Source organism: Lepisma saccharinum, chromosome 8 (genome assembly GCF_977018435.1).
Source record: "Lepisma saccharinum chromosome 8, izLepSacc3.1, whole genome shotgun sequence".
In the NCBI taxonomy this organism is placed as follows: Eukaryota; Metazoa; Arthropoda; class Insecta; order Zygentoma; family Lepismatidae; genus Lepisma; species Lepisma saccharinum.
In genome coordinates, this window is record NC_139236.1 from 6,876,127 (window position 1) to 6,901,799 (window position 25,673).

At 36.6% G+C, this 25,673-nt stretch overlaps 1 protein-coding gene across 1 annotated transcript in view; it reads right to left on the bottom strand.

Moving 5' to 3' along the window:
- LOC145991365 (neuroguidin) overlaps positions 1-25,673 on the bottom strand; it is an 83,731-nt gene that overhangs the window by 43,240 nt on the left and 14,818 nt on the right. Inside the window, exons 2-4 of the mRNA XM_083127359.1 lie at positions 14,532-14,672; positions 7,146-7,260; positions 1,680-1,840 (exon numbers count right to left, since the gene is read on the bottom strand). Coding sequence (XP_082983485.1) covers positions 1,680-1,840; positions 7,146-7,260; positions 14,532-14,672 — 417 coding nt within the window. The remainder of the gene's footprint in view (positions 1-1,679; positions 1,841-7,145; positions 7,261-14,531; positions 14,673-25,673) is intronic.

Genomic DNA, 25,673 nt, shown 5'->3' on the forward strand with positions numbered 1-25,673 from the left:
GTTCCTTGAAGGTAGGTAATTTACTCTGATAAGCTTACTTTTCATTTTTCCACGCAAATTTTCTTTGCAATCGATTTCGAAACCTGTTTGGTGGCTTCATCAGACATGTCAGTACACACCTGATGAAGTCACCAGATAAGAGGGACAGTCAAATAAAAATCTTAATTTGTTTCTTTGTTTATTATCTAATAGATTTCTGCACGTACGGTTGCACAACTTTGCTGCATTTTAGCATAGACCCATTGCTGACCCACATATATGTTCTAGTCTGAGTTACTGTCTGCATACCACAAGAAGAACAATCTTTGTGGTGCATCTGCAGTCACTTATGAGCAGGGTCCAGACTTTGATGACATAAAATTATCTGAAAAATGCTCTCTCAAATGACCTAAAAATATCAACAAAATGACCTAAAAATTTTATTTATTTCAGGGTATGACAGTACAGCATAGTTCTTTTTTTCGTAACGTTAGAACTGAAATTTCAAGGTGTATGTGAATTTTAAGTACAAAAAACTGTAAATAACTTATTCAAAATTATTGCAATATGTAATGTCGCTTCTTCCATATGGCATCAAAGTAGCGCACAAACCCAATTCCAAAATAGCTGATAAACGGAACAAACAGAAACGGTACTTCCTCTCCCCCCCACCTTAATAACCCAGATGTATAGGATGCAGAGTGTGAATGCAAGGTACATTACATCGGCAGGTCCATCAGAACTGTCAATGAAAGAATCCAACAGCACCTAGCAGATGCGAAAAAAGCCCAACCCACCACTGGTCTTGCTAAACATATCAAATACAATAGCCATAAAATTCAAAAGGTTCAAGTGAAACACACTGCCCACACGCTCATAAACACCAAAATCAAGGAAACGCACAACATAATGCACTTCCCGCATGAGTTAAACATCGATAGCAGGCAAGCGCACCATACTTGGATTCCCCTACTACAACAGTTATCGCCCGGAAATAGCAGACGACACAGACCCAGACGCACAGTTAACAACAGCGCACCTAGCAGCAACCAGAGAACTACAAACAAAAGACGCACGTCAAGCAACAGTACAGCAAGTTCCAATGAGGATGGTGGCAGTGGCCACTGAAATTAATCGAAAAAGAAAAAACAGCTTCGAGGATAAAAGTGAGTACTAGTTTCTCCATATTTATATATATACTACTGCGTGTCTCTTTTCCCAATTATGAATTACATATTTCGATTCCCTAACATGGTATTTTTAGCAAGTATGCAATTAATTGTAAATATGGTCAATGCAAAAGCACAGTATTATATTTAACTGACATCTTTGGCATGGATTTTGTAGAATTAATTATAGTAAATTTACTTCCCTTCCAGCAAACTTAAAATGCTTCGGGTGAAGCTTACTTTGAGTTTCCATTGTTGGCCACTATTATTGCTTTAATCTGTGATTTTAAAGTAAAATCAGTCAAAAAATATATGATGCACACGAAACAAAACTGACTGAGGCTGACCGACTAGCCTACTGTGTTGTGCAAGGCCCACTGTGAAAGGAGGTGAATGAATTACACAGAAAAACTTTGTGGAGTATTTTATGTAACCTTGAAGTAAAAGTATGGAAAACTATATTAGCACTTAATTGTTTTTTTTTTTTTCGAGATGAGCAAAATAATCACAACAGTAATATTCATTACATACCTTATTCAACATGTTCTCTGGATTAGCTTTAAAGCTCAAAGGATCCTTTTCATCTGCCCGACCAGCCACTGCAGTTTTCACCAACTTGTCAATTTGATATTTTAATTTGTGATCTATTGGTCTTATTTTTTCCAAAACCGTTCGAATTTCCACAAGGCGTTCTAGAATAGAAAAGCAAAAACAGTCTCAAATTTCTCATCTTCAATGCATTTGTAACCTAGCATTGAAAAATTTCCATTCTTCAAGTACATTATTGGCTAATACCAATGTTACAAATGTTTATAATACAGCAATCGCACAACTGATTACTAAAATTCTATTTGGAGTATATAATTACAACACAGAATAAAAGAAGTGCCTCTAGGAATCTGCAATCAGATTAAACACACGTTTCAATCCTGCAAATGAGGATCTTCACTGGCCTCCATGTCAAGGTTAGCATGACAATGCTATGACTCCAGGGTCAAGGGTTCGAATCCTGCCCTGGGTATGGGTGTTCTTTGTAAGTGTCCTTTCATCAATTTCATCATATCATCACTCATCCCCATCTTCGCGATTAGCCAAAAGTAGTAAAAATGTGAAGTAAAATAAACCAAACCGAATCAAATCAAATGAGGATCTTCGTTAGGAAGAATAAAAACAGCATGATGTTAAATGGTGAGAAGGATAAGATGAATTTGATGGTATTCAACAAACTAGCAAATTACATCACATGTGGTGTCATCTACCGGAGTAATTCAGAAGCTTGTAGGCATAACATTTGTCCTTAGGTGAAGCCCCAAGGTACAGGGATTTCAAAAAACTCAAAATCTAGAATAGCTGTCAAGACTATCTTTTGCATATTCAATTACTTCTTTTATAAAATTGAACTATCTATCTTTTACATTTCTCTGCAAGCAGATATGTGCCCTGTCATTCTCAAGAATTAATCTTGCTTCACACACTTTTCTACACCACTCATAATTACTCTCATAATTGTAATTTCTCTCATATCATGTTCTTTCATTCAAAGATGTTCATTGAGTACTGTGTCTAGTACATTATTTGAAATGCAACGACTATGTTCATTAACCTTGATTGTGTAGCCAGTTTATCCAATACATTTCCCTATACATTCCAATCAATGCAAATTTTTATGTTGTCACTAACTGATTAAACTGCTGCCCGATGTTTTTCTGTCATGTATATGCTGGTACCAACTTATACATCCTCATTATGCATTTGGGTTTCTCAGCAAGATTCTTCTCTTATGACAACAAGGAATAATTTCTCTCATTGGGGGTTACTTGTTCCTTCAGGTTATTTGCACTTATCATTCTTTCTTTGAAATGCTTGTTCATAATAATCTTTGAATTACTGCCATAGTGTAGCTGTTCTTAATGGCTAATTGTGTGATTCTGTAATTTTCTTTATTCAAATCACTAACAACGAAGAATCTCCATACACTAAAAAATTACATTTTGACTGTGTTCAGAATTTTCATTAATATACAAGTCACCTGTCACGACAATAACATGCTGCTTGACATTCCCTCAACCTGGGTCATGCTCCATCCAAGGTCAAATGTGATGCACACGAGGTTCTGAATTGTTCCAATGTAATGTAATGTAACAATTCCACATGTAATGTACTTCACTAGTTACTTGCACACCACCAAATGCATTCTATTGTCATCACCCTGTTTTATTCTCCCTTATTTGCAAGATCAAAACTTTGCTTTTAATGTGACTTATGTATTTTATTTTGATTTATGAATATGAGTGAGATAACATAAAGACACTTGCAAAAAATTTTACATTCCACTGGGAGAAAGATGCAAGTTCTATTCAGGATATGGATTATCTCATATGGGAATTGTCCCCAAATAAAGCAGTTCTGAAGGTTCACCCCTATTCAAATCGCTGAATATGTGTGTGTGGGGGGGGGGAGGGGGCAACCCCGAGAGGTAATGGCAGCCAAAGCATGGTGCTGTCTATATTACCTCCAATATGGACAAGATCAAAACTGCGTGAGACTATATCTCCACTCCTCCCATATCATTATTTCTATTTCAGTCACTTTACATTCTTTTCTACCTCTTTGGTTAATTGCAATACTGATGATGGATGATGTACTGATAAAATGGGTGATGGAACAAAACCCTTAAAATGGATGCTGGAAAAAATCCAATGATACACCTATGCTTTGTCCAGGGTTTGAAGCCTGGTCTCTGGCTTTGTAGCATGCTACACTAAGCCTACATGCTATCATGACACAGTGCATAGCTTTAACTTTTACATCAGGGTTCAAGTTTCATATTTCATAACAAAATCTGAAAAATTGTATTAACTTACAAAAGCAATTAAACACGTGAACAAACAACACAAATCAGATTTCAATCTCAGAAAGCCATATGGCAAATCAAACGTAACATTTTTGTCTGAGACAGTGTGAGGCTCTTATGGACTCCTGCACACCACACTGAACATTTTCTCAAGATCTTGTGCACTTTCATTCTGGTTACTATTTGGCATAACATAGGAAAGGTGTATTCCCTGATGTGCAATTGTACATTTGATATGATTGATGTTGAAAGCATAAGATTTGCAAAAACAAGCTGGAAAGGTACACACACATTCACAGTCCGTATTTATCAGTCACACTGAATATCCCAAACTAGGTGTGTGTGGTACATGGAAATTTGGTAGTTTAAATAAATAGAAATTGAATCCTATTTTCCGAAAAATAGGCTTATATTGTTGTGTTAAAAAACTGTGCAAAGTGGCACCTTTAAACATATTCAGGTGGTACGTATATAAGTGCAAAGGAAAGAAACAGATCAGAACGGAAGGGAAGGAATTAGATATTGCTTACTTTAGACACATGTACCACTTTCGAACTATACTGGAAACATGTAGAAATTTCAGCAGAAAATGCAGGCTTCACCAGCACTTGAATCTGGCATACGATGCAATTGCTCTACCAAATGAGCCAGCCCTGGTTTTGCCTGATCTCTTCCTCTCGCTGTTTTACTTGTGTAAAATTGTCTCTGTCGGTGCTACTGCAACGGGGTATGGTGCCTTTGAAACACTGCTGATGACGATGCCTAATTCCTCCATGCACAGAGATGTAAATTACCTTACAGTTTGGCACACACATGAGATGCATTATGTAGAAATATCAGCAAATTTTAGGCAGGTAAAACAGCAAGAGCAAACAATCAGATGCAACCAGGGCTGGCTTGGAGCTAAGTTGGAGCTCCAACTCCAGGTTAGTTTCTTTTTTTTTCCCTGGCCACCTAAAGGCCATCCTGCACCTTGGACATGCATCAGTAAAGTCAATTTAAAAATAATCCTATACAAGAAAACACCACGTTATTTCAAAATTCTCAAAAATTACTTCTCGTTCCAGATCATTCAAGTGAATGTACATGTAGTTTGGTTTCAGTGTTGATTACATATCTATGATAGAAAATAGGCTTACAGTGCCATGAAATAATCACAAATGTTTAGTTAACAGAAAAAGCAATCCATATGGAGACTCGCTTGAATGCTGTAGAAAGAATTCTTAAGATATTTAATTTTTCACAATTTTGAATATCATAGTGGCTTTTCAAAATAAGTGGAATTTCCAAAAAAATGACTGCTGGTGCAAGTCAAAGGCCCAGCATGCCTTAAGTTCAGAAGATATCTTCATTTTCTGTAACGAGGATGTGGCTAAACAATTAATATCTACTTTTCACGTTGTCCGGTGTTTCCTGTTTCCTACATATTGTAGCTTCAATCTGTTTTCTTTCCTTGCACTTTTATAGATAACAAGTGAAGTGCATGAAGCATTATTTATTAAGATACTCAAGTGTTTCTTATGAAGATTAGTTCCATACAAGACTAAATACTTGCATACGAGGGGGTACCCAAAAAAAATGGAATAGCACTGCGCTGGGAGGAGCTTCCGTAGTACGAAATTTCCCGCTAGGCAGGCGTTGAGCAACTTGTTGTGAGTTCAGTGCACCCAGTGGCTTTGCCGGAGAAGGTTGTCTCTAGTCACAGTGATTTTTTCGTAAAAGCAGTTTCGCTTGCACCTTGTTTCTTGTGATGGCCGATGTAAGAGAACAGTGTGCAGCTGTAATTTTTTTTTTCCTGCTCGGGAAAAATGCTGCAGAAACTGTTGTGATGTTTAACACAGCATACAAGGGCAGCGTTATGGGGAAAACTCAAGTGTACGAGTGGTTTTCTCGCCTCAAAAAAGGTGACATGTCGATTGATGACAAACCTCATTCTGGACGTCCTTCAACTTCCAGAATGGACGAAAATGTCGACAAAATTTGTGAACTTGGGATCAAAGACCGACGACGGACCACTGAAGAGCTGGGGACATTATCTGGGAGCTCGGTTCAGCAAATTTTAACAGATTTGGGAATGAGAAGGGTCGCTGTGAAATTTGTGCCTCGGAATCTGGGTGACCAGCAAAAAGAGTGTCGAGTGGAAACATGCCGTGCTTTGAAAAAGAGCTCCGAAGCGACCCAGACTTTTTTTTTTCCAAGGTCACTGGTGACGAGACATGGTGCTATTCTTACGGCCCCGAAACCAAACATTAATCAAGCCAATCGAAGACTCACCTCGCCCCAAAAAAGCTCGTCAAGTGAAATCAAACATCAAGACAATGCTCATTTGTTTTTTGATGTGAGGGGAATAGTGCATTCAGAGTTCGTTCCACCACATCAGACTGTTAATCAAGCTTTCTATTTAGAGGTTCTGAAAAGACTGCATAACAGTGTGCGACAATAAAAGGCCTGATTTGTGGCAGACTGGTGTTTCCACCACGACAATGCACCTGCGCACACAGTCACCTCAGTGTGCATGTTTTTGGCAAAAAAAACAGCATGACACTCTTGCCCCACGCCCCTTACTCACCTGACCTCGCTCCTTGCGACTTTTTATTGTTTACCCGAATGAAGAGGGACATGAAGGGACAGCGATTTGACGATGTAGAAGAGGTGAAGTAAAAAACGAGAAAGGAGCTGTCAGCCATCACAACAGATGAGTTTAAAAAATGTTTCCAAGAATGGAATCACAGATTGGACAAATGTATTACGTGTAATGGAGAGTACTTTGATAGTGACACGGTCGTTTTGTAAACAAAAAAAAATACATGGATTTTACAAAAAAAAAAATGTTTTTTTTGGTACACCCTCGTATGTGTGTGTGTGTGTGTGTACAAATGTAAATATAAATTTAGTTCCATGTTATATTACAATGCACAAGGAGTGAGAATAAGGCCAAGGGGGAGACCAAGATGTCGGTGGAAAGAGCAGATAGTGGAGAGTGTTAGGAGAAGAGGACAAGATTGGAACACTGTGGAAAGAGAGGAGTGGTGGAAGACCAGGAAAAAATGGAGAGGCTTGACTTCTATGCTGACCCAGCCAGAGGCAGGAAACGGCGAAGGATGATGACGATGTTATAATACAATAAGTTTAAAAGTTCTTACCAATAGCTGGATCTCCTGCTATCTTATGTCCAGAGCATTTTTTAAGCACAACATATGTCAGGTTAATTAAATAGCTTAGAAGCATGTGGTATTTGACTTCCAAGAAACTCAAACCCTTAAAAAAAGAAGACAGATACAGTTATCAGCATAAAATATTGCTACTCGAGATACAAAATTTTAATTTTAAAAAATCATGCCAACTTACATTTACATTTCAATGAGATTGTAATAAATATAGAAACTAAGGATGGTTGATTTAATTAATAATACATCCAATGTTACTATTATTTATAAGCAAATTTGAAAAAGTCCTTTGTTTCCCTGTGTGTACTGTAGAATAGATCTTATAACATGGGCTATAAGTCCTCAACAACACTTTAACAACATGCGACAATTAGGGGTCCAGGGTTTTGAAAATGTTGCACATTTCCATTCTTTTTTTACACAAAAAGAAATGGTAAGATGGGCATTACATATTCTCCAAGAGTGGTTTTTGTGCTTCCCTCCAAATTTGGTCTATCCAGCATCCATAGGGTTGATGTTAGAAGCGAAATTACAGAAATTATTTCCTAAGCTGATAACACTGCCATGCTTATCCATTGTTATTACTTTTTTTCCACAAGAAGCATCAGCCTATTTTCAACGAAACTTTGCATGGTTGTAGGAGTGTACCACTGCTGCATACCAGATTTTTTTTATTCACTTCTATTGTTGTGGCCACATGGTATGCTGATTAAGTTTATTTCTTTTCTTATGGTACAATTTTTCATCTTCTTCCGTTAACTTTCATTATTGTGAGGTACAATGTGTAAATTTCACCTCCACTAAAAGCCTAGTCATTCAAAAAAAAAAAAAATCATCTCTCTACGACAATTAGTTCTCATGCTATGATTTATTTTACTTCACGCCAAGTTTCAAAAGCACAAGTTTGAAAAATTCCCGTTCGGAATGAGTTAACAGGCAAGCGATGTTACATCAACTAAAGGTTAATGTTCCTATGCACACTTAACTCCTTAGGCCTGGATTTAAAAATTCTGCCTGCTCAAGCTATATTTAACTTGCTCAGCTCTAGTATTTCCTGGTTATAACAAATTACTAAATTTTTAAAACACTGGGATTCGAATCCAGAATCTTGGATGGCAATGTAATGAGTTGACTCCTCACTGAACTTGTCCACAGAAATGACAGATTTTTATATTACCATACAGGCGTACAAAATTACTTTCCAAATTCGAATTATTCATGATTTTTTAGGAAATTCAACTTCTCATGTTTATGGGACTCGTAGATACCAGGGGAAAAATATGACTATCATTCCACATGACATAGAACCCCGAACTAGAATATGAAACACAACCACCTTTGTTGTGAGACCACTGGTTTATAGGCTGATAGCAGATTTGAGATCTAGATATTGGACAAAAGGGGGCTCTAAAGTAGATGTAGAAACTGCTCCAAATGACAAAACATGCCTGGGTGCGTGCTAGAGCTGCTTTAACAGATGGAAAAAATCATGGTTCTGTAGTCAGATGGCATAATGACACAGCTACCATGGCTGTATTTTTCATTACAATAGCATATAATAATAAAACAATTTCCTACATTTCATTTTGTGAATAAATGAAAACAAATATATATTATGTTTTTATTTCTCTTGTAGTTTACGGTTAAGCATAAAAACAGCGGTTCAAATCCGGGAACTTTTTTAACGATGGAAGCGGCCCCGGCGCCCACCCAGCGTCGAATAACATGGGTACCTGGGGGAAACCCTGGGGGGTAAAGGCGGTTAGGGGCGTGATGCTGATCACATCACCCCCACTCACGACTGGATCAAGAATGTGTGGGGCGTTACCCCCACACCCCTATACGCCTTCACGGCATGGTGCTAAGCACAGGGGAACACTTTACCTTTTTTATAAAAACAGTTTTTCGTTGTGACATTTATTTTTAGTTTGACTAAAGATACAGTTATAACAATGGTTACGAATTTTTAAACAAAAAAGATAATTCATTATACAATAATTTTGTTGTCAATGTTACATTGTTGTAATATAGTCACTTAACTGTGAAAAACAAGCAGTCTGTTTCATTTTTATTTCAGATAAAAAAAATTGATCACATTACTTTTTATTTAAAAAATTATGAATCCCAAATATCATCAGGCAATTCAAAATCATGTTTTCTGCTTAAAATTTTCAAGGTAGTCTCTTTGTCAATTAAGAATGGAATAATGGAAGGAAGGGTTACGGTCTAAGAAAGCCATGAATTCAACTAAGATAAAGCTACACATTTTGAAATGTGCTCTTAAACATTTCATTTATTAATTAATACCAGGGCCAGATTAAGGTGGGTGCTATTGATGATGCAACATTAGGCCCATTCCTGAAATAGGCCCAGATGAAAACAGACAAGAATTTTCCGAAAGCTGAACAGTTTTGTTTTGCTATATTAACCTGGAAATAAATCTAAGAATGAAATTTGGAGCCCCAATTTCAGACGCCTAGACACAGGTAGCAAAATTTTCACCTTGAGAGTTAGTTGTATACAAAAAAATCAACAATATGCAGCATCAGGCTCAATTTCATCTTAATCCGGCTCTGATAAATACAAGATTGGATTAAAAGTAATTAATTCTTGCAGCAGGGTGCCATTTCTAAAGAAGGCTCAACTGGCAACAGCATGAATAACTATGCAATACATTTTAACATGTGGCCAACTGTATCATATTCCCTCATATTTTAAAATTCGGCCAGCAACAGTGAACAAATTTATAATTAATGATACATGTGACACATAAAAACACAAACATTAAAAAAGCACATACTGAATTCATTATTTAGAAGAAAAGGGGGAAAATTTCCATAAGCGAACTCGGAATATTAAAAAATATATTTTTTTAGCACTGAATTTGAAAATTCAGTTGGCAGTTGAAAATTTTCAGGCACCATGGTGACCCATGCACCTTGTATTTTTCTACTCCTCGCTAGTCATATGACTTAGCAGGGTGTCTACCACAATAATAAATCCAAAATTATTGACTTTTTCATGACCTGTCTTTCATTTTTCTTAACATTAATTTAATTGCCCCCTACTGTGGTATAGTTGGAATTAAGAAAATAGTAGGGCTGAGCAGATACCACTTTGAACCGATACCGACACCGATACTTGAAAATTATAATTTAAAGGTGTTCAAAATAATGATCAATATTAGTGTGTAAGTATCCTACTCCAATTATATGCATCAATTTACCAAGAATTTTGATTTAAAATATGAAAGAATTAAAATATTAAAATACATCTTACGTAATCACAAAACCCAGTTTTTTACTTCAAAAGTGGTACAAAATTAAACGAAATTCAAATTTTGCAAAATTTCCAGGATAATTGAACTCCCCGAAAGTGTTGTGCAACATTTTTGTGGACACTGTGAAAGACCGAAATGGCAAAAAGTATTGACTGGTATCGGTAAATAAATTCCAACCGATACTTTCCGATACCAATACCATTAGTATCAGCCAATACCAATATATCAGCATCGGCTCATCCCTACAATATATATATTTTCAATTAAAAACCCCTACCACAAGGCTGGTTGAGATGAAAATGAAGCTGTACTTTAACAAGAGATTTAGACTTGCTTTAATTTTGAATGCATGTAAAAATGAATGCTTCAGACTTCATTCTGGATGGGGAATGGCCATATTGTATTGCTTATTTTTACGTAACTTCATGCATGCAAGAATGTAATTCTTAAGAAACAAAGTGAGCAAATCTTAAATACAACTCAATACAATTTTAGATTTCCAAATATTCTATTTTATCAAATCCCAGTACAGGTATATGACAAAGTAAATCCACTATAGGGTCAATCCATATGAAATCATACCAGCTGGTTGCTTGACCATTTTTAAAAAAGTTTATTTTTTGAGGTGGTGTGAGCCTCATATATTGACAGTTCAGAACCACTCTTATTTTATTTTTACTATCACCGATTTGAAGATGGCGGGCATTTTTTTATCATGGCGCGCGTCATTTTCTCCATTCGTAAGCATCAGCGGCAACTTTTTTTCCTCAGCTCTGGTAAGTCCTACGACAATGAGACAAAATCTGTGATGTTAAGCACATTATAGGCTACAATTATATTTCTGTGTAATTTTCTAAATATTATTCCTTCATAATAAATTTTAAGGTTAAAATTGTGTATTTTAATCGCTCAAAATGACATTTTCGGACATTTTTTTGAGGGGGAAGGCAGTTTACTTGACACTTGAATTTTTTTGCGCAAGTACCTGTGTACCAATAGAGTACGTCAAAATTATTTGAAGCTTGAGACTTTAATATTTGTTTTTCTACAGGGTCATAAACATGTACTTTTTGTTAAAAAAATCCAAGTTCAGGGTTAAATATCTCTGGTGGGCAGTTGTTTAAAAATCTGAAATTTGTACACAATACAGTACTTCAGGATAAGTAACTTCAGTAAAAAAATTTTCAAGTGTCAAGTAAACTGCCTTCCCCCTCAAAAAAATGTCCGAAAATGTCATTTTGAGCGATTAAAATACACAATTTTAACCTTAAAATTTATTATGAAGGCGACTGTGATCCTTTGCTGTAATATGCATGAAATTTTGATGATTCTAATTGCAGTACATCGTAAGTTAGCAAATCATTTTTTCTTCATCAACGTTGTGAACATTCCATAGAGTCAGTAACAATTTCTTACCCTTTGTCCCCCAACACCCCATTCCCTGCTTTCTCAAATAATTTAGCGATGTTTTGAATACCATGATGCTCAGCATCTTATACAGTGTGTTTCAAAAGTCGCACAACCCAAACTTTGGAAATGTAGTATATCATGAAAACCGTAAGAGATATTTACACTGGGTTTTCTCCATTATAAAGCCTCATCCATTGAGATATTTTTCAACGCCTAAAATTATCAGTTCACTCTGTACAGACAATTATATAAATTAATAACTGATGGAAAGAAACATTCAAATTTTTCCAGAAATGAACTTCTGAGTATGAAAAATATGTAAGAATTTATCGAAGGGTCATAATTAGACATTTGATGACTGATGCCATGTCAATCTGTCATTTGCGACCAATATTGGTCATGTGCAACATTTGATGAATTTTTGACTGGCGATTTTATGGGTAAGTGAAAAGTGCCATTTTTGGGACATATCTCCGTATATGGCAACACTAGCAGGTAGAAATATTGCCAACAGTCGCATGCAACATGTGTCTAAGTATTGGCTATACATTTACGTGAAAAATCGTAAATCAAGATTTTGTGCAGAAATTGGACTCTTGAGAGAATCCTAGACTGCTCCTGGTTACATTGAATTCTCTTCGCTCACTTTCGCCGCTACTGTGCCTGTTTTTTAATTGATTCAGCATGGCGTATTCATTGGAGCAGTGTGTGTGCATTGCTGAGGAGTATTTTACTACTCAATCTTACACTCATGTGCAAGAGGTTTTCCAATAAAAATGCCCTGCTTCTGCTGTACCTCACAAAGCAACTGCCTTAAAACCAGTCAAACACCAACATATGATCACACAAATTGTTTAAGAGTTGGTATTTTTTTTGTTGAAAATCAGTTCTCAGATGTTTTCAGCAAATTAACAATGTTTCTTTTAAAAAATAATGTAATTATTTTTATTTAGTTAAAGGCTAACATAAATTTATGAACCCAGTTATAGCCTACAGTATTAGTTTAGTGCAGAAAACGCGGTGTAAATATCTCTTACGATTTTCATGATATACATTTTTTCAAAGTTTAGATTGCGCGACTTTTGAAACATACTGTAGTATACATAATTGCTAATAGGTGGTTTCCTGGCACCTGATTTTCAGAGCTGGCACCTACCTTTGAAGAAAATTTTTCGAGCACTGATATAGTGTATGCATATTTTTAACACTGCAATGGAAGCAGGGCAGTTTGATCAGAGGGTGTGACCTATGGCTTTGCTCAGTGCAAGAGGGAGGGAAGATAAGAAATTCATACAGAAGACACCCAAACAACATTTTGTTTTTCCGTTATTATTCACCTCTCGGTAACAGTATGGTATAGGGAAAACACATTTCTTCAAATTTACAGGAGAAACTACTTACGGAACTGAGTTTCTGTAGACTTTTGAAAGCTCGTGGAAGTGTTTTCTCCCTTCGTTCAACTCATTTGGCTGGTAAATCATGTATTCTTCGACATTAATGTCTTTCCGATGCACAATCGTTCTTGCCTCCATTACATTCGACTACGCGAACCAAATGTTCTGTGCATTCTATGATGTAACCCCTGGTCAGTGTTTCCAAACTCGCCATTGTTTTGCCAGAACATAACAATTTTAACTATGTTTGCCTAACCAAACAGAACCTAACCTAACCTTGCGTGCATGGTTCGTGGGGCTATTTATGAATGGTTTACGGAGCTATCCATGCATGGTTCATGGGGCTATCTGTGAATGGTGTGTGGGGCTACGCGTGCATGGTTCGTGGGGCTATCCGTGCATGGTTCGTGGGGTTTTCGAACCCAGAAAAAAATACAAAATAAGTAACACGAAAGTAGGTATTTTTCGGCGAAGAAGGATGCAACACTGCAAACCCACTGATCATCGACAACGCTAGTCAAGATTTCTCCGCCATATTGTGTGTGAGAGGAACAAACAATAATTACTCGATATGTGGAAAATTGAAGCTATTTTCATGAAAGCGAAATCCAACCTTAAACAATGTTTTGCAATGCATAATAGGTAAGTACGAATGTAAAAAATGACGAAATGAACGAATGAAATGTGTTTTCCCTATACCATACTGTTACCCACTTCTCTTCACAATTCCATTATCCAAAATTTCATTTCATAAAAATGTACAAAAATGTCTAGACATGTATCTCATAAATACAGTGGAACCCAGATTTTACATTCCCACATTCATTTAAACCTGATGGTCCTAACATGGCAAAATATAAAATTTCCCTAGATTTTTCATTTTTCCGCATTTTAAGTTTTTTCAGCTTGGTCCCTTGAAAAAAATGTAAAATCGAGGTTCTGTTGCACTTCCAAATTTTCAAACCCACCCAGGCAGGAGAATTAAATGCATATGTGTTTAAAATATAGTAAAAATTAAGGATGATAAAATTGCAGGACACTATCTTTTATCATAAGTATTTTCTACTTGTACCCTTAACTATTTACTTTTACCTCGTTTTAATAAATGTGCATTTATGTGCATTTAAATGAAAATATATATATGCAAGGTCTAGATAATAGACCTTGTGCATTTTTATGGTGTTTTTATTTGTTATTTCTTCTCCATCAGAGAGATAAATATCTAAACAAAACAGCAATAATACATCTGAAAAATACCACAAGAAATAATACATTTACCTTGGCAGTTGAAACCTCTCCTCTTTTAACACGACCAAGCATGTTGTCTACAACATTTGTAACTCGCCCAACATGTTGTTTCATTTCTAACAGTAGCTGCAAAACTTTCGGCAAGTTTTCCTCCACAATCTCTTCCAATGGCTGCACAAGGAAAGAAATTAAAATACAATAATTAAAATGCATCGCTGCAAATCCATCTTTAAACAATAAAAACATGAAGGTGCACATTTACCCACACTATCTGTGGCATGGGTGAATGTCATATAGGCCTAAATAGGGTGACCATAATATTTTGACCCAAAAAACCTTCTCATTTCACTTTACCTCCACCAAAAAAATCATTCAGGCTTAATTATAAAATTATCGTTATTATTAACGTATTATTATTTATTAAAGTATGGATCACACAAATGATACATCCTAAACAATAAATGAAATATTATCTTCCATTGTCAAAAGGTATTAATTATTACAATCCGGTATGATTTAGATGGTGTTTCTGGCCCCTTCTGATCATCCTTTGATGTTAGTGCTACGCAGAAGTTGAGGAAGAACAGCTATATTCTTCACCAACTGTTCATAAAACTCCCCACATATCGGACACACAATGCGAGATTTGTCCTTTTACTTTGTGTCAAGATGCAGGAATTTAAATTACAGTTGCAGGTGCGTATTGAAACTAAATGTACGCTTTTTGGCCATGTTTATTCATTGCTCCACAAATAATGGAACACACTCAAAGCAATACAACTCAGGTTGCAAGCTAACTTAAACAGTAGACCGTTGTCTGCTTGTACATTGCCGATGACAATGGAACAATATGATTCTTATGAAGTGCTTGGAAAGCAGTCAAACTGTTTTGCCACTGCATTCCCTCGACGCTATTTTGAAAATTTTATCAACATATTTTTAGAATGAAATATTTGTAAAATCTAGATTTTAGTTTTATAAAATGGGAAAATATGTTTTTTTAATAATATCAACGGGACCACCAGGACATGCCTCTAAAAAGGGACTGACCCGATCAAAACGAGACGTGTGGTCACTCTAGATATAAGAGGAAAATTTAGGTCTTCACTGTTGGATTATTTTGGCAAGGCGAATTATGAGGAGTGTTTGAAAGGTTCTAAGAATGAGCAACATTGAGTTGGTGTTTTAAGTCCACTTTATGCACAGTAAGGCTAATCAGGACTGGATCTACAGTTTCAAGTGGGACCCGAATCACTATGTGCCTCCACGCTCCACCGGGTATCGAATCTGGAATCCCTTGATTTCAAGGTGACGACGCTACCACTGCACATTCGGGGATCCCAAGAATGAGCAACACATTGCAGTGTGGTACAATAGGTATAATCATACTATAATTATGGTTTTTCAAGTAAGAAGATTATTCTAGATTTACATTATGTTACCACTACATTATGTTATGCAAGATCATGCTCATTTTGGTAATATTGACCAGTTCCCGCTGGCATGGCATGACATTCTCAAAAGGGTAGGCAATGCCAGTAACAACTCGGTCATTGGCCAACAACTTCAATTACCATAATCAGTTCAAAAATAATGAATTTCACAAAGCCTACATTAGAGATAAAATAGAATAGACCATTGTCCATATTTACCTGAAAAAAAAAAGAAAAATACAGTAGCATGTAATCCATTCACAATCAGGTGTCGTAAATCACATAAGGAAAAAATATGCAGCACTTGCATTGCTTTGTCATGGTAATAGGAGTTGATCCCTTCAAAATATGGGTAACACTTTGAATGTTTAATGATATTTTCAAAGTTTCAAAGGAGAAAGACGAAGTTGTTACAGTAAGTTAGAACCTTAGTGAAAGTAATTACTACTGTTTGGAGTTCTGAAAAGTGGCATTTATCAGCAGAAAAAATACAAAAAGTACTTTATGCAAGCACCCATGGTTCCCATAGGCACGGCATAAATGAAAGAGAAAGGATCACAGATCGGTGGAAATTATTGTGAAAGTAAATCTGAAGCTCCCTGAAAGCAATTAGCACTATTTGCAGTTCCGAAAAGTCCTATTTATCAGTGAAAATAAGTTGTAAAAGGTATTTTACGCAAATATCTCTGCTTTCCATCCACAAAGCATTCCATAAACTACTGCCAACACGAGGCTCAAAGGGTGTCGTGCTTGAGACCAGCACCAACATCATGAGATGTTGAAAGCATTTAAGGAAATTATTGTAACACTAAGAACTCTAAACCTAGCCCCCTAACCTAATCACAAAAGCATTTAGAGACGTTATTTGAATACTAAGAGGTCTAAACCTGACCTAACCTAACTATCAAAACCCTTCGCATCACACACATGTGACTGGCAGCAGCATTCGGTAACTAAGACTGGTTGCAAGAGAAGAATCTTATAGGAGTATATGGAAGTGAAAACCCATTCTCAAGAAAACATGCAGTAAGTCATCAGTAAAACTCCGAAGTATGTGTTAACAGACATAAAAAGAAATTGAACGATGAAAAATATGCCTGTGTACCATGATAATATCTGAATTAAACAAACGGAACTTGGGCCACAATCAGTAGTACGAGGCATTTAGGGATCATATTTAAGTACTAAGAGAACGAAACCTGACTTGCATAACTTAACCAAACTAATAAATAACTAGAATTATTATTAAAATGCTAAATGAAGTAAACCTGGCCTGCCTAACCTAACTATGAAAGCATTTACAAGGTGGTTACAAACAAGCAGAAATGAAATACCCTGACTTTACCAGGACAAAATTTACATTTTTCCCTGACAATTACAAACTAAACTAAATCGAGGTTTTCCAAATGGAAATAATAAACTCATACAGATCCAGGTATGGATTTGTTAAGTACAAATATTATATTCTATGAAATTGACTTAATTTCTCTATTATCTATGATTTGAATTCAAACTGCAGAATAGTGAATTTGGAAAATTATTACAATTCACAAGCTAGGGAAGGATTACAGAATTTTATCATACGCAGTAAGTTTAAAATAAAATACTTGATTATTTTTAAAGTTACGAATAAATGAGATTAGAGTGAAGAATATTGATTAAGAAATACATTTTGTAATTTGTCAGTCTCCTTATCCATTCTCGGTATTATATGTTGATATTTCAACTGAGGTTTGGAACCCTTTGCTTGCAAGAACCATGAGTTCAGACTCATTTTTTGATGCATAGAACTACTTATCTCTTCTTTGTAAAGCAAACAACTTAACTCTTGCATATACGAGGTGGTATCAAAAAGTTTTGAGACTAGTTCTGTAACATGCCAACAGATGGTAGTGCAAGGCAGCACGCACAGGCACAGGGAGCACCAATCTTCATAAGTCAGTGTGCCAAGAGACATTGTCCTGTATTGTGTACATCGGGAGCTGTGCAGCTGGTGCTCTTCTGACCACGTGCATTACCACATCTGCAATTTCATCATGGACAGCAAGTTAGAACAACGAGCGAACATGAAATTCTGTGTGAAACTGGGCAAATCCGCCACAGAGACGCTTGACATGATTCGGCAAGTGTACGGCGATGCTGCAATGAATCATGCGAGGTGTTTTGAGTGGCACGCGAGCTTCAAGAGTGCAAGAACATCACTGGAAGACGACCTTCAACGAGCACAACACCCGAAAATGTCGAAACCATTAGGAAACTTGTGCATGAGGATCATGGGAAAACAATTCACAACATTGCTGCCATTGTCGGTGTGTCATACGGAACAGTGCAGGCAATCCTCACGTGTGATTTGAACATGCGCCGTGTTGCTGCCAAGTTCATCCCCAGGCTGCAGACCCAAGAGCAGAAGGAACACTGCGTCCAAGTCTGCCAAGAACTCTGTCAGTATGCGTGGATGCCCCATCCTTCATGTCGAGGATCATTACTGGTGACGAAACTTGCGTGTATGGGTACGACCCTGAGACAAAGAAACAGTCTTCACAGTGGAAGAGCCCATCATCTCCACAACCGAAAAAGACGAGGCAGGTCCGCAGCTCGACCAAGTGCATGCTCATCGTCTATTTCGACATTCGCAGCATTGTGCATCACAAATTCATCCCCAGGGGCCAGACCGTCAATAGCGAGTTCTACTGCCAGGTTTTAAGGCATCTGAGGGTGGACATTCGGCGAAAGCGCCCGGATCTGTGGGGTGAGAAAAACTGGCTGATCCACGACGACAATGCACCCTGTCACAGTGCTCTCCTCACACGTGAGTTTCTCACCAGAAACAAGATGATCACACTTCCGCACCCACCCTACTCGCCAGATTTGGCTCCTGCGGACTTCGCCATCTTCCTGAAGCTGAAGATCCAGCTCAAAGGTCGCCGTTTTGACACCATTTTGGAGATCCAGTGGGAATTGCAGAATATGCTTTACACGCTTTGAAAAGAAGACTTCCAGGATGCATTCCAGCAGTGGCAGAAATGCTGGGAGCACTGTATTGCTGTACAAGGTGACTATGTTGAAGGTGATCATGTGTAAACGTAGATAAATAAAGTAATATCTTGTAAACAGAGCTTGTCTCGAAACTTTTTGATACCAGCTTGTAGGTAAGTGAAACAATTGAATTATACAAAAGAAGAATGCATCACATTTCCTTACATTATCAATGGGATTTCTGCTTCAGTACAGTATGTCCAAGTGAGGTACTGTGAAACTGACACATGCAGTTATACCATTATTGCTGACGAAAAGGTTATGCAGGTATTAGAAATTTAACGCAAGTAATTTATAGAATTGCATTGTATAGGTACCTGATTTAGCTAAACAAACATTAAAACAGGAAAACTTTGTTAATAACAGCTTCTGAAAGTTCATATACAAGGAAAACTTTGTTAATAACAGCTTCTGAATATTCATATACAAGGGACGTCCTGAAAAAGCTCCAATGGTGCTTGTACGCAACACTAGTGGCCGGAGAGCGACACACACATGCAGGCAGGAAGAAGTGTAGCTATAATCTGGTACAGTAGCAATGCAGCCATTTTAGGACAGTTCTAGGTTAAGATTGCAGCTCTCATATAGTCTCCCACCGACTGCGATGTAGCCTACGTGCAGTAGATTTTTGCACGCTCAGAATTTGGCACAGAGCCACCAGCAATCGTGTGAGGTGTGCAGACCGGACATAGTGAGTGTTTGTATGGTCAGACAATGGTGCAGACAATTCACAGAAGGCCAATCCAATTGCACAACCCCATACAGCTGAGTACATGTGGGTGCTTTGCATCACTTCAGGTGAGAGATCTTGGACCAGTCCCGGTACAGCCCTGGCCTTGCATGTACCGTAACGAACCTTAAAGTTCGTGGGATCTTAAGAGTATCTAGCAGGTTAACCAGTTAACTGATGGGGTGATGTAAACTACTCATCATTCATCCTCTTGATGAGACCACTCGTCATTGACATGACGAGTTATTGCTTGGCATGCGAAAGGTACAAATTACACAAAGGAATTAAACTACTGAAAAGACAATGGCAACTCGTTGGATTTTGTGAACCGTTGAACCTGTATCATGGCTGGGTGTAGGATAATTACCTGTCTAACTGAAGTCTCTGAGCTGAATGAAAATAGCGAAGTCCTCTGTAAGCTTCTAACTTGTTGACCAAAGCGTGTTTCCACTATCGACCTCCTGCCTTGCTGACCTCCTCTCTCTACCAACTCAATTCCCAAAGTCCAGTCACTTCCCAGCTTGTCTCACCTCTATATTCCCTGGCCATCGAGCTCTTCCTCGATGCCGAATCGCCGAATTGTGTTTATTATAATTGCTACCATGCAAACCGCTGACACCATAACCAGAAGTGTTACCTGTTCCTGAATGCTCAGGAGGTTTGCATGGCACAACACAATGCATTGTAAACATGCCTAAGAGGCTTGAGACAGCTGAGAAAAACAAGTGAATGCCCTGGTCAACATGAAGCGTTCAGAGAGACTTAATAAAATAAACATACAATCTTAGGGATTGATACGTTCGCGCCTCCTAGGAAAAATTTTCTCCTTTGAAAATTTAAAAGTCAAATCGCAAAGCTTGACATGACTCAGGTTCGCCAATTCCATATATTTTCTTAAAAAACCAAATATACAAAAGAAATCCACCAAAACATAACTTTCCCTTGTTTGCCGTAGCCTGAAGGAAAAAAAAAATTTATTCCCTAAACTTTATAATGAATAATACCCTTAATACTAACAAATTCGTATGTTTATACGATGTAAAAAACAATAATATATACTATTATAGGACTAGAAATCACAAAAGTTCGTGTCGTTAAGCGAAAAAACTCTTAATGTATCACATGTGCGTGTACGTAATGTGTATTATGTATAATTGCTCATCAACCTGCTCCTAGTCAAGAGTCTGTGATGCCTCGCCACGCGGTAACGACTCTGTGTGTTTCGCGAGGCAAGCGACTGGCTGGAGCGTCTTTGCAAGATAAAACGAAATTCACAATGTTTATTTATATTGCCACTTGATATAGACTCTTCAAATAAATAGAAAAACCTTAAAAAGGTGCACAAGTAAGTACACGTAAGTAAGCATGTAAAACATTGTCACATCTCACTGTTTTGTCCGTGTGAAAACCTGATCATATCAAAGTGCGTATGTTTTACGAACTACGTAGCCACTGCACTCCTAAGATCGTTGAATATATGAACTTGCATGGCTGTGTTGCACATTCCAATGTATTATTATACAATATTCAAATGCATATAGTGAGTTACACTGAAAACTGTCGCTGGTAAAACTTAATTATAGCGTTCAATTTTCTTTTCTACGTTTAAACTGTACACTGTATACACATCTATGGCGTGGTGAATACCTTTGTATGACTGCACACAAAAATTATTAATCTTGCAAGTGACAAAACTATGTGCTTGAGTTATAAATATCAAAAAATGTTCTGCGAACAAATGTGTCGCTTTCAATATTCCATGTTGGTGAGAAGAGGGAAAAAAATATATCACACTAATATCTGCATGCAATAAACATATGCATAAAATATTGGCACTAAAGCATGCTTTCTAAAATGTTCGAAAGTGCTGTAATTATGTTTTTTATTGCTTGCATGTCCGTTTATTATTCAAAGTGCAAAATTTCATCTTAAAAATTTATGCACTAATTGCACTGGTCAATTGACACCACTGGTGCTTGTCGCTTCCTTGTAGTATACTGTAAACTTGAATGCATATAAAACTGGTTCTCATGCATGGCACAAAACTGAAGATGTGTATAAGGGCTATGGAAAAATATTGTTTCCCATAATGCATGTTAAATGACCAAATAGATACACATGATAGGAACTCGCATGTGTAGATGTAGAAACACTGTAGCACAATTCTGTAATTATTGTTTGTGACCAGAACTGCTGTTTGTAGAATGTATGTTTTCTCTGCTTCCTCTTCTTTCTGGATTGCTTGTTGTCTTGACTGCATTGGGGCAATGTAAAAATGTAGTAAATTACCCGTAGAACTTGGGAGATGGGGAAAAGTTGTTTGAACTGCAAACAGTGTGGAGGGAAATTTTATCTAGCTCCATCACTAGGTGTTGTTGATAATGTGTAGTCCGCTATACTGGGAAATGTATGGTTGACTACATCCTTCCTGTAAAAGGTAGTCTCCGTGCAGTAATGAGTAGAAATGTCTGCATGTCTCCCTCAAATTGGTGGTGACGAGTCTCTTCTTGAAATAATACTTAAAATGTCTGCATGTCTCCCTCGTAGAATGATACTCAGTCTTTCTGCCTGGTAATAGTAGACTGCCTGCGGATGTCCGTCATGAAAAATGCCCATGGATGGTGTAGGCATTGCTTGTCCATGGTGCTCCGTATAGACAGGTTAGGTTGAATAAAGGGAAAATTATGACAAAGAAAGGAAATTGCAATAGGATGGGTATATATAATTCAAGTATGCATGTACACAAAACCAACTAATTTCCACTGTCTTTTCTTTAAAATCAAATTAAATTGTCTCATCAAAATAAAATATGATTAAAATAAATTGATAAAATAATTGCCATAACTCTTTGAAAATAAATAAGGAAAAATTTAAATAAAATATCCAACCGTAATTAAAATATTAATGTCCATGATTAATGTGTTGCCTTAACCTATTAATTATTACTGCGCTGCTCTGAATTAATCTGTTTCGCAAGCTGATGATGCTTATAAAAGTAATATCCTAAGGTTGCGGTTAATAACACATTCCAAATAACAAAAACTAATATAGACATGGGCAAAGGGTTTAAAATTAATTCCTGAAATGAAATGTTCTTACTAATTGATTGATTAAGTTGCTTTAAAGCAAGTTCAAGCGAAGTCCATTGGGGAATAGTGAAATCAGATAAATTCTTGGGGATATTAAGTAGTAACTCAATTTCCTGCATTTTGACTTGTTCGAAAGCTAAAATTCTTGTGTGTAAAATTTGTTGATCCACAATAATTTGCGAAAAATCCTGATAATTAAAAAATAGAGATTCCCCTTCGTTAAGCTGAATTGATCTGTGCGTGTTCAAATTATTATTCAAATTCTGAATAACAATAAATTGACCTGAACCTGATATTAAAATACCATTGCGTGTTCTAATAAACTGAAATAATTTATTGTCAGTAATAGATTTCACTTCAAAATTACAAAATGTAAAATTAATAAACAAAAATAAGTGTTGCAAGCATGTTCTAAATTCTGTTTAAATTTAAAAAAAAAATATTATGGTGTGAACCCTCTAATAAATATATAAAATTTGTGTTGCGCAAAGCAAGCTATTAGAATGCTAAAAGGTTGTTTTGACAAGCCTCTAATGGCCTCCTAATAAACAATAGGCCGGTGCAATTTGCCGTGGTTCATTAATATGCAATGTAAGACAAAATTTCAGTAAATGCTACTTCTGAGTTTTGTTGAAACTCCAGGTGGTAACAAAATGTAACATTAGGGAATTAAAAAAGGTGATATTCAAATTTGAAACACAATAAAAATAATAAAACTTTCTCAATTTCAAATTTTCTTTAAACAAAAGAAATTTAACCACTCAAAACTTCTTGAGTCCGCCGTATACCTCAAATCACTTGGTCATGTAAACAGACCCGCCGCGGAAAGGTATACTTGACCCATATAAGAATGGTGTGTCAATCCCTTAGGTATGTTTAAACAAAATAGATAGAGAATAGTTATGCAATATATTAGAATATAAATAGAAATGACTAGTTATTACCTACTGTACTAACATTAACACGAAGTTAATCAGTAAGAAGTAATGAATTTATTGCTGCATTGTCGAATAAGTTGCAAATTGGGTAAGTAAACTAAATTTCCTAATAATAAATATTAATAATAATAATAATAATTTCTCAAATTCAACATTTGTGGTAAACCACACTGTTTAAATTTGGAAAGGCTAACGATGCCGTGGCGACTTTTGCTGCACATGCCTGTGCCAATCACCGAGGCTTAGCATGGCATGTTGCTAATAATCTTGATTACTCTAAGTGCATAAAGTGCTAAAATTGCCCTTTTGTAGAAATTTCCCTGATTTTATCAAAATTTCGTTTGACTTTATCCTGATTTAAACCAAATGTACGTCGATTTCCCAAAAAAAAACTTACTTACTATAAATATCTCTATAAAAAACGGGAAAATTTTGCGAGAAAAACGCAAAAAAAAAATTCGTCTTGTTGTTCCTTTTGTAAAATTATTGGTCGTGATTAGTCTGAAGTGCATAAATGCGACGTTTTACGGAAAAAAATTATCTATATAGAACAAAATATCCCTAACATTGTTTACATGAACTTCTAATGTAAAATTCAAATTCTAATGGCTATATGCGTAACTAAACTGATTCCCTAAAATTTTACTGAACGAACGCCACTAACTCAAAAAAAAATATGCAAAGCCTGTGGTAAGTGTTTCTGAGCTTCTAGCGTGTTCAAAGTACTCGGGAGAGAGCTTGAGTGCAGAAAAGGAATTTGCTGATACGAGACATTCTAAATTGTGCAAGGTTGCATTTGTGGTCGCTGGACGTAACTGAAAATTTCTCTATGGCGACAACGAAAGCTCTGGCAAGTTCGCTGCCGTGCTCGGCGACTTCGGGTACGTTCGGGTGCCGTCGGAGAGGTGGAGGGGAAAAGGTCGCTGCTTCGAGCAGCGGGCATAGGAACGGAGAAAGAAAATGCAAGGCGATGGTTCGCTGATACATTGAATGACGCGTAACTGTTTACAAAACTTTAACTTACTACGAACAAAGTCTAGTAAGCGCTGCGGGAGTCGAAAAGGAAGTCAAGGACTTTTAAAAATTACATCATAGGCGGAATGGAAAGGGAAAAAATATCGTCGCGCTTGCGACAGTGTGTTACTTGAACACTTCCGTGCTCGTAATAACAACAGTTGGGAAGCTGTTAGCAAACTGAATGAGTAATAAACCTTGCATAAGGTACAATCAAACGTAAAAAATGAATCATACTTAAAATTTGAATCGTAATTAATATAAAATTCTAGGTGAACATGAAGTCGTAGAAAATATGGTCTGTAAACGATACAACAGGTTCGGGAACCTGAAAATTTAGCTTACTTTCTGCTTTTAAAGTAACACTTGAAACTTTCTTGACTTTTACTGGTAACTGATTCGCAAATAACTCTTTAACTTTTACAACTGGCTGAACACAGTGTGAAATAGGCAATTCACTTTCCATTTTGCGACTGTTTTGAACAAAATTAGGACCCTTGTTTACGGCAATTTTCTGAACTCTATTTTTAATGGATAAAATATTCTTCGGCAAATCTATACTGTCGTTTTTAGTGGCTAAACTAATTCTGGATACGTCTTGAACTTCTTTTTGTACAATATGTGGAATAATAATGGACTGAGGCAGTGGAGGCGGCAGTGGTGGGTGACTCGTTTTTAATGGTACCACTTCAACAATCGGTGCAACATCGTCGTAAACCTGATCAATGGGCGGTGAATCATTATTAAGTTTGCTTAACTGTAACTCGTTGGTACACTCATGGTCATAAGTAATAGATTTCTTGCGCTGACATTGAAAATAACAGATTATGAAAATTATAAAAATACTAATAATAAATGTTGTTAATAATAAAATTGTAATTATATTATAAGGATAGTCAAAGGACTTGTTCAACAGATAAATAAAATTAAAA